Here is a 10182-nt window from a genome sequence, read left to right on the forward strand (position 1 = left end):
CCTCTAACCAAGTAGAACTACAACTTCTCCAGTTGTCCCCTGTAATCTCGACGCTTTGGCACTGCGGCGCATCCACTACTCACTAGCGAGCTGAGCTACACATTGTAGCAGTCACGCAAGCGATTCTGATCAGCCGCCATTGCCAAAAGCAAGAGCACCCGGATTGCGGGAATGGACGGCGCTTCTCCCGTGGCCAGGAAGGAGGCGGACGTGGCGGTGACGGTGAGTGCGCAGGCGGCGGCGCACGTGCAGGAGACCGACATTCCGTACTCCATCGCATGTAGCGTGCCGTCGTCGCCGTCTGGGCTTCACCTCGGCGCGTGCGCGTCCATCGTGCGCATGGCGACAGAGGTCAGTCTCGACACGCACCACCACGGGGCCACCGCGGAGGCGCCACAGCTGCTCAGTCAGACGGGGCACCCGACGCTGACGATCAGCACCGAGGAGCCGTGGCGGGACCGCCGGTTCGATCACTTGAAGACCTTCTCCAGCGGCAGCCGCGTCGAGCGCCAGGTCTCCACCCTTCACCCTCCGGCAGAGATCGAAGTCGCAGACTCGAAGATCTCCGAGGAGGAGGAGGAGGAGACCGGCGACGGCGACGGCGACGGCGACAGCGAGAACGAGGTCCCCAGCGTCGACCGATATTTCTCCGCCCTGCAAGGACGGGAGCTGGAGACGCTGAGAGCGACGGAGGTGTCGACGCTGCCCGACGGCGAGACGTGGCCGTTCCTGCTACGGTTCCCGGTGAGCGCGTTCGGGATGTGCCTGGGCGTCAGCAGCCAGGCGATGCTGTGGAAGTCGCTGCAGTCGGAGCCGTCCATGGCGTTCCTCCACGTGAGCCCGGCCGTGAACCAGGCGCTCTGGTGGGTCTCGGTGGCGCTCACGGCCTTCGTCTCCTCCGTCTACCTGCTCAAGGCGGTGTTCTACTTCGAGGTCGTCCGCCGCGAATTCTGCAACCCCATCCGCGTCAACTTCTTCTTCGCGCCGTGGGTCGCCTGCCTCTTCCTCGTCAATGGCCTGCCGCGGCCGGTGGCGGCGATCCACGACAGCCACGTCGTCTGGTACGTGCTCATGACCCCAATCTTGCTGCTGGACCTCAAGATCTACGGCCAGTGGATGTCCGGCGGCGGGCGCCGGCTGTCCAAGGTGGCGAACCCGACGAGCCACCTGGCCATCGTCGGCGCGCTGCTGGGAGCCCTGGTAGGACTCCACGAGGCGCCCCTCTTCTTCTTCGCCGTCGGGCTGGCGCACTACGTCGTGCTGTTCGTGACGCTGTACCAGTGGCTCGGCACCAACGATGTGCGGCTCCCCAAGGAGCTCCACCCGGTGTTCTTCCTCTTCGTCGCCGTGCCCAGCGTCGCCTCCATGGCATGGGCCAGGCTCTGCGGCGAGTTCGGCTTTGGCGCCAAGATCCCCTACTTCATCTCCCTCTTCCTCTTCGTGTCGCTGGTGGTCCGCATCAACCTGTTCTTCAGAGGAATCAGGTTCTCGCTGGCGTGGTGGGCGTACACGTTCCCGATGACGAGCGTGGCCATCGCGACCACCATGTATGCGTCGTCGGTGAACAGCTTGGTCAGCCGGGTGCTGGCGATCGGGCTCGCCGGGATCGCGTCGGTGACGGTCACCGGTGTGCTGGTGACAACCATGTACCACGCCTTTGTGCGCAAGGACCTGTTTCCCAACGATGTGTCCATTGCCATCATGCAGCGGCTCAACAAGCCCAAGCACGCAGTGGCTCAATTGGCCCGTTGCATCCTTTGAGCTGAGTTTGTACTCTCGTAGCCAGATTGATTTTTTTTATTTCTACAATAAATTTCAAGCATATATATATATATATATATATATATATATATATATATATATATATATATATATATATATATATATATATACACACACACACACACACACACACACACACACACACACACACACACACTGAAGATATATATAACTTGTGCAACCATCCTGCTTCGTGATTTATTTATTTATGTACTCAACTAGCCAGGGCTTCATAGGGGAACATTTATTAATTGCATGCTGCGTTAATCCCATTGCAAGACATTTCACATACAAGGCAATTTGTTATACTTTCTATCTATATGTACCGTAACTTTGCATCTCTTTTCTTATAGTTGGCCATTTGGCCCGGGCACTACGGGCCGGCCCAAGCACGTCACTAAATAGCACGGTCCAGGAACAGCCCCGCCCGACGGCCTTCGTGCCAGTACCTGGCCCGGCCTGGCCTTAGTGCCGTGTCTGGGCCGCCGTTCTGGCCCGTAGTGCCGGCCCGGCAGCGGCATGGCTCGTCATCGTTGGATCTCCGGCCTCGCTTCCATCGGACCGTTGGATCCGGCCGTTGGAATAGGGGGTATAAAACCGCCCGTCCCGGCCGGCCGGCCGCGTCTCGCTCCATCGCCCTAATTTATTTGCTCTCACTCTCTCGCCTCGCTCTCGGCTCTCCCCCGCAGCGCCATCTCGCTCGCTCCTCTCTCGCCTCGCTCTCCTCTCTCGGCGAGTCGACGTAGTCGTGTCGCCGCGTCGGCGACTCGCTCTCCTCTCTCGCCTTCGACTTTCTCTCTTCTTCTCGCTCTCCGGTGGCCTCTGGAGCCATCGATGGCCAGCACTGGCACAATCCCTAACCCTAACCCTAGCTCAATCCCTAACCCTTACCCTTGATCTCGCTTCGTCCTCGCCGGATCCGTCGTCGACCTCGTCGGATCCGTTAGTTTCCTTGCTAGATCTGTCGGATCTCCGGCCTCGCTCCCATCGGCTGGCTGGCCACATCTTGCTCCATCGCCCTAATTCGTTTGCTCTCCTCTCTCAGCGAGTCGGCGTCGCCGCGTCGGCGACTCGCTCTCCTCTCTCGCCTCCGACTTCCTCTCTTCTTCTCGCTCTCCGGTGGCTTCTGGAGCCACCGCTGGCCGGCACTAGCATAATCCCTAACCCTAACCCTTGCTCAATCCTAACCCTAACCCTTGATCTCGCTTCGTCCTCGCCGGATCCGTTGTTGACCTCGCCGGATCCGTCGGTTTCCTCGCCGAATCCATCCCTCGTCGGATCCGTGCCTCGTCGACCTCACCGGCGACTCTGGTGCTTCGGCTTTGAAGGTAAGTCACCATCGACCTAACCCTTGCTCAATCCCTAACCCTGACCATTGATCTCTACTAATCCTTGCTCTGTTTTGTTTGAAGCCGTTGAGGGACCATCCCAGGCATGACACTATCAATTCTCTATGAACATGTAACTTTGAGTCTTTGATAAGTTCTCTGATATTCTGATGATGAAGTTAAGATTGAGATGATGAAGTTATTGTGATATTATGATACTTTAAGAACATGTAACTTAAGATTGAGACGATGAAGTTATTGTCCCTGATATTCTGATCAGTTTGAGGTGTTGGGCACTTATAGTGCCAATGCCGGCACGGGCACTACTGGGCGGCCGTGTCTAGTGGCACGACACGGCACGGCTAAGACCTGATAGTGCCATGCCTGGGCTAGTACCTCGGCACGGCGACACTAACAGGCACGGCACGGCTAGTCTACCGTGCCGCGTAGTGGCGTGCCTGACCGGGCGGCCCGTTTGACCAACTATATTGTAACAGAAAAAACTACACAAAAAGTAATGCTACGATAATATAACTGCGAGGATCCCACCCCGACCGTCTAGCTGGTACCACGCATCGTGCTTTCGATCAACACGGCACCAACTCGGCGGTCGCAAGAACCCTAAAGCCAACCACGAGCTACACTAGTCTAGCTTAACCCGCAAGATCAAGTCGTAGAGGTACACGCTACGAAACTGACCATCAAGAATCATCGAGCAAAGGAATCGTACTTCATCACATTTGGATTGTTTACAAGTAATACTAAAATAAAATAAGTGGCAAGTCAACAGTTAACATCTAGTGGAACCAAGCAAAAGTACATAACCCGTATTCTAAAGTTCGCTCCCGCACCTCTTGGGGCGCCCATGCATCTCTGCTAAGCTGTTTACTCCACTCAAACTCGGCAACCATGAGTAGCAGCTGAACTTGCACCACTGGCTTCTTTCAGTGCGTGCCCATCCTGTCCCTGCAACTACGAGCTGAACCAATGGCAACATGTGTGGAAATCAAGCACGTGACATCCACATGACAGTGTAGTGATGGACAGGGTGGATCCACCAATCTGGTGAGGCCCGGCGGACGCCAGACCTCCCCGCCAGCGAGATTCATCCCCTCCCCCCGCCACCCAGCGACGACTTGCCATCTGGTGTTTTTGCGTAGTACTCCTATGAAGGAAGAACAAGAAGAATGTCCGACCGAGGAAGACGAAGGTCGTCGAAGCGCTGGGCCTGTTAGTTGGGCTGCATATATACTCGATCCGCTATGAAGCCCATGTAGAAGGTGAAAAGCATCTACGCGTCTAGTTCTATGGCCGTCGTTTCAGTTTCTCCATCTGGTCTCATACCATTCGACGGTTGCCAAGGGCTACCGCCTCCTGCCACACTGTGAGTTGGGCAATGCCACCCACTATAAGTCACATTGCCAACCCCAATCATACTGCTAGTTTCTACTTCCTCTGCTCTAAATTATATGATGTTTTGGCTTTTTTTTAGGTACCTAGCATTTGTTATGAATTTAGATATACACTATTTCGAGATACATGGCAAAAATAATGGGCATTCTCTGTAGCGTGAATAAGGGGACAATTTTTTGCTACAACAATTTCTCGGCAGCGTCTACTTTACAGTTTACAACAAACAGCATCTGATCACTGAGCAAGGAAGGTCGATGATCACCAGGACAGCCCCAGCCACGATGGGCACCACCAGGTCCTTGCCGCGGCACGGACTTCTTGTAGACGTCCGCGCCAGGTGCAAGTCGCTGCCCCACGAAGATGTCCGTGGCCTCGACGATCTTGCCGTCGCTGTCCTTGCCTCCTTGGTGAGGCAGCCCACCATGAAGCCGCGACGTCCGCCACCTGCACCTGGGCGCAGCTGTTCGCTTGAACTTATCAGTCGGCTTATCAGTTAGAATCTACAGTATTTTTTTCTCGCAACGAAACAGCTTCAGCCGGCTTATGCAGCCGGTCCGGTGCATGCACACCGGCCGCGGCACGGACACGCGCTTCTCCACCTCTTGCGTCACCTGCGGCGCCCGCGCCTTGGTCTCGATGATGGCCTGCCCGCAGAACTGGTTGCCTCGTTTATTACAGTTTGTTTATTATACAAGTGTATTGTGCCAATATATATAATTGGTTCGGTTTATTGCAGGTTGTTGCAAAGAACCACTACTACCAGTGCACCTATTGTTCCCCTGAAACGAACTTTATTACAAGAAAGAGTGGTCGAAATAGAGAGTTGCCTTTTTGTGGGTAAGACACCAATAATAAGCATTTTTATCGGTAGATTAACAGGTGCTTCTTGAAATTTTGAAAGAATATGCGTGTTTTCGCTTCTCGTGTGCCAAGAATGTCAATCACTTCGTGCCCGTCTAGAAAGACTGAAAAATGTGAAGAGATTGAAGATTGCCTTCCTTGGACGGATAAAATCCAATATCTGTTGGCGGCTTCGAAGTGGAATGGATGCTAGTAGAGATGTCAAACTCTACATGCCTCGAGTCATTGATATCTTCAAAGTAAGTTGGAATTAGTTTTAAAATTTATTTTAAAAAAGGATTAACATAAAAAATATCTCGTCCAACAAGTTTGCCACTGGGTTGCTATCGTTGCAAGGGGACATCTCGAAGTAGAGTCACAACAAGCTTTTCGGGCTAGCACAGTGCACCCCCGAGATGGTGCCCCATGACTGCCGAAGCTGCCTCACCTACATAATGACTACGGGGTTCCAAACATTCAACGCGAGGAAGACTCTCACCATACATGTATTGCGGTGTAGCAGTGGAGATAGTTATACGGCCACTCATCTTTCTTTTCTGGCAGCATGTTGCTTCGACCCAGCCTAAATAGTGCAATGTGGAAACTAAAAAACACCCAGCCTAATCATACAGCGCGCTAGCTAGCTCATTTTAATTAAGCAAGGTGTTGCTCTAAATAAGCAAGCAGAACTAAGTGAACTTTTACTAACCAGCTGACATCTGATCTCTAAGATAGCATCAGTGGTGGAGAGAGGAGGGGCCTGCCCCCTGTCCTCTAAGCAGGAGTAGATCGATCATCTAAGGATAGCATCAATGGCGGAGGGAGGGGGGCATGCACCTGCTCCCCCACCCGCCCACCACACCCCTAACATTTTAGAAGGTCCTCTGTTCGCTTGTCTTATAATCCGTATTTTTTAGCATGTTTTTTCAGCCGGAACAATGTTTTTCTCTTACAACAAATCAGTCAGAACAGTGTTTCGGCTTGTTTTCTCAGCGAAGCGAACGGGGCCTATAACTCTCCTCAATTAGATGACAATTATTAACTAGTGTTTTTATTTATTTCTCCTCTCTTCTTTGTATAATTTCTTAATAACATCTATATAATTCATAATTAATGTCCATGATTCTTGTTGTTATTATTGTCGTTTTTTGCATGTATAACATCCTAGTTGGATGCAGATAATCGTGGATTCGTCGTCCCTGAAGTTGAAGAGGTGCATTCAGATTGGACTGCTATGCGTTTAAGACAGCCCTGCTGACAGGCCCACCATGTTGGCCGTGAATGTGATGTTGCTTAACATCACTAACGCTCCTTCTGTAGCGAGATAACGTTTCAATAATGGAGCTGGAGCCAAGGTAGCTAGGATAGATAGTAATTTCTCTCTTACTATATTGTATTTATATATCACTGGGCGTCCCCAATATAAAGGCCGAGTAGGGGGGCTCGAGCCACTGGCATTGCTGATTGGAAAGTTTTATACAAAAATTTGATTAACTAATTAATGAGAGACATAAACTTGACATAAAATTAAAGGAAAAAGAACGTGGAACTTTTTATGGCCAGTAAGAACATGAACTGGCACTAGTGGCACTCAAGCACGAATATAATTGGCTATACAGAAACTTCACACACCAGTAGTTCTCCCGGCAAAAACCGGAAACACGAGGTTGGTACTTGGTAGTTCCTTTCATCGGAAATGCCATGATTTTATATCCATAAATCAGTGGATCAAAACATTGGCAATTTATAATGCAAAAAGTAATAATTCAGTTGTCATCGAGTGTGATCATCGGTAGACAGCAGCTGATTTACATAGAAATGTCAATGTGTTTTCTTTTCTCAAAGGAGAACATTATCCGGGCTTGCTCCTTGCTCCAATATCGAGGGAGAACGTGTGTGTTAGTTAGCCAGGAGTCTCCCACAGTAGCGCACAGAAAACGATACATCCGAACAAATTCCGGGCAAAGGATACAAATCAGGGGTAAAAACAAGTGCTCTTAGTGGCACCAACACAATACAACTTTGTGTCGCTGCATCCCAATTCCCAATTCAGGATCTGACCAAGTAGTATAACAATTTGAATCAGAGCTATTGTTAAATGTAAAGGAACGCGGTTGTATCTAGCTACGAAGAGATGTAATGCACTCAACTTCATGACCATATATTAAAGGAAGAATGGTCCTTCAAATTAATTTACCAGAACACTAAGTGGGAGTAGTTTCAGCAACTTGACCGTGTCTCCGAGGCAGCGAGGCTCCCAGTCGATCAGCCTCTTCACCCCTCGTGGCGGTGCGACCCATGCAGGAGAGCAGCGCGCCCATGGCTAGGCCGTCTGCCCAGGCCAACAGCGACAAGCGCCAGCCCGCCAGGCGCCCAGGTCGCTGGCCTGCTGGCCAATAATTATTTTGATAGAAAAAACTACATGCTACAATAATATGAAATGAAGGGAGTATTTAATAGTCGGCTCAATGCACGCAAATATATCGAGCAATAGTTAATTTAGTTGCAAGCAGATAAAATAGTGTTGTAAGGCGTCAAATGAATAAAGCTAAAGATATCTTCTGAACAATGACACCAATAATTTATTGGACACTTTTGCTTCATACTAGTAGATATGCATGTACTCGACACGCACGTGTCTATCAAAATAATCTTTATATCAAACAATAATAATGACAATAAAACTTTGGAGAAGTCAACATATATCATATAAAAAATATAATTGTCAAAATCGTTATTCTTTTCTTGAGTCATGTTTATAATTCTATTTTGTCTATCTGTCTTTCTCCAAACAAATATCACGGGAACATAATAGTGAGACAAGGGTGTTTTTGGCACGACTTCACGTCCGCAGGCTTCTATGCCGGAGCAACGAATCATGGCTTCTTGTACGTATGTGAGAAGGGCTCCTGCTCGTCCAAACACGAAGTGCTTCTCCTCTGGCTCGGGTGCCGAATCTGTTGGCAGAGCAAGAGGCGGAGCGCCACCAAACAGACTGAAAGTATTTGAGCATATTTTCATTATTTATTCAGTAAGGTAAGTTGAATGCCAATGTGATAGCCATTCATAGTTTCAAATTCCTTCTTTTTAAGAGATATACAAATGCCATAAACCCATGTAAAAAATATTTGGAGAATTGCAAAATTCGTTAATGAGTTATAGAGCAATATCCATTTCCCATTGCAACTTTTTTTCACACAAAATGATGCCAATCCATAGCTAGGAAGAGAGCATCAGGATTCAGTCACATATGAGCTTCATCATTGATAAAATGGTTATTAGAAATCAGCAAGGCCACTTCGAGCTGAAAGTTTCAGTGACATTTGGATTATATTGATATGAATGTGGTACAACAATGCAAAACTATGGGTTATCAACATATGAATTTTGAATAGCTACAATGGGAAACCTCTAGCCAAAATACAAAACATAATTGCTACATCCTTCCCTCCTCTACATGAGGATGTCTTACCAGAAAGAATATATCAGTATTGCTTATCCTCAAATGTGCAAAGTCAATTTCGACAATCATAAAGTAGAACAATAGACATATGTTCAGAACATTGAAGAAATGAAAGCAGCATGCAAGTCCCACAAACAAGATATCAATTTAAGCGCTGTGCAACATGAATTCAGACAGATAGAACAAAGTTTTGGGTATTGGGATTCATAGTTTAGAACCTTGTTGTTATGCATCATTAGGCCATTGCAAGTGTAAATCTCTGCATCTTGCAGCTTCTTCGTGTCTCCTGCATTTATCTCCTAAGAAATCAAGGTGCCAAGCAGATGCATGCACCACAGATTAGCTTGAACGCAGGAATTATATATGCTGAGTACTCAAATTAATAGCATTGAACAACACAAATGGAAAACACAACACAAGTGAATTCTATTTCTGCCAAAATAACACGTAATAACCATTGTTCTGGAACCATGTGGCTCCAGCAAATCTGCAGACAAAGTAAAACTTCAGATGATCTACAAAGAAATTGTAGGAGCATTTTCATGTACGGAAATCAGTGATTAAATTAAGAAAAATAGTAAAAACTACAGCTGCTAAGCACAATGGTTTCAAAGCACAAATGATTCTATACACCACCTAACACTGAAGACTTTAGAGGCCAAAAAGAATACTGATAAAGGCTGTCAAACTCGGAAAATATAATATATGTAGCAAGTGGTTGGAATTAATCTTGATATTGAAATCCATGCTAAAGGAAGTTAAAATAGTCACATATGTACCTGTGACTTTGCACTTGATATCCACGATTGCTCGTCGATTGAGAAAAGAGCATAAACTAAGCATCCACATTTTATATATTAAAGTTCAATACTAAAATTGATGTCAATTACAACACAAAATGAAATAGTAATTCGATAGTTTTCTTAACGTCTGACCAATCACCAGTCCCATGTACAAATACGCATTTTTATATGATATGTAATCTGATGTAGTTCAATAGGTCATCCAGTGATTTCTTATTTAGGCTAAAAGACGCCACTTTTTTCCTTAGCAATTCTATAATATACAACTGCAATAGTTAAAGTGGTGCATATTATATAGAAATATAGGTAACGGCTTCATCTTTGTTTTTTGGTGAATAGTGTAACATCAATTTGGGTTATGTCCATCTAAGTAAACCAAGTGCAAATTGACAGAGACAGGGCAAAAAGACAGATCGAATAATCGTCAATAATATCAATCTAGATTGTAGGGGGAAATAACTAACCATCGGAGGTTCAATAACACCACCACTACAGATCCAGTTGTCGTCATCGTTGCTACTGGTGGAGATTAGGATCCAGCGTCGTCATCGCC

General features: G+C 47.8%; 1 protein-coding gene across 1 annotated transcript; it reads left to right on the top strand.

The window, feature by feature from the left end:
• The first annotated feature begins 171 nt into the window (after positions 1 to 171).
• On the top strand, positions 172 to 1761 carry LOC136515297 (S-type anion channel SLAH2-like). The gene has a single exon (XM_066508934.1). It carries the CDS (start codon positions 172 to 174, stop codon positions 1759 to 1761), a length of 1590 nt encoding a protein of 529 aa, XP_066365031.1.
• Positions 1762 to 10182: the final 8421 nt, after the last annotated feature.

The sequence above is a fragment of the Miscanthus floridulus genome, chromosome 17 (assembly GCF_019320115.1).
Source record: "Miscanthus floridulus cultivar M001 chromosome 17, ASM1932011v1, whole genome shotgun sequence".
In the NCBI taxonomy this organism is placed as follows: domain Eukaryota; kingdom Viridiplantae; phylum Streptophyta; class Magnoliopsida; order Poales; family Poaceae; genus Miscanthus; species Miscanthus floridulus.

Coding starts and splice junctions, on each gene's coding strand:
- LOC136515297 (XM_066508934.1), top strand. CDS start 172: ATGGACGGCGCTTCTCCCGTGGCCAGGAAGGAGGCGGACGTGGCGGTG.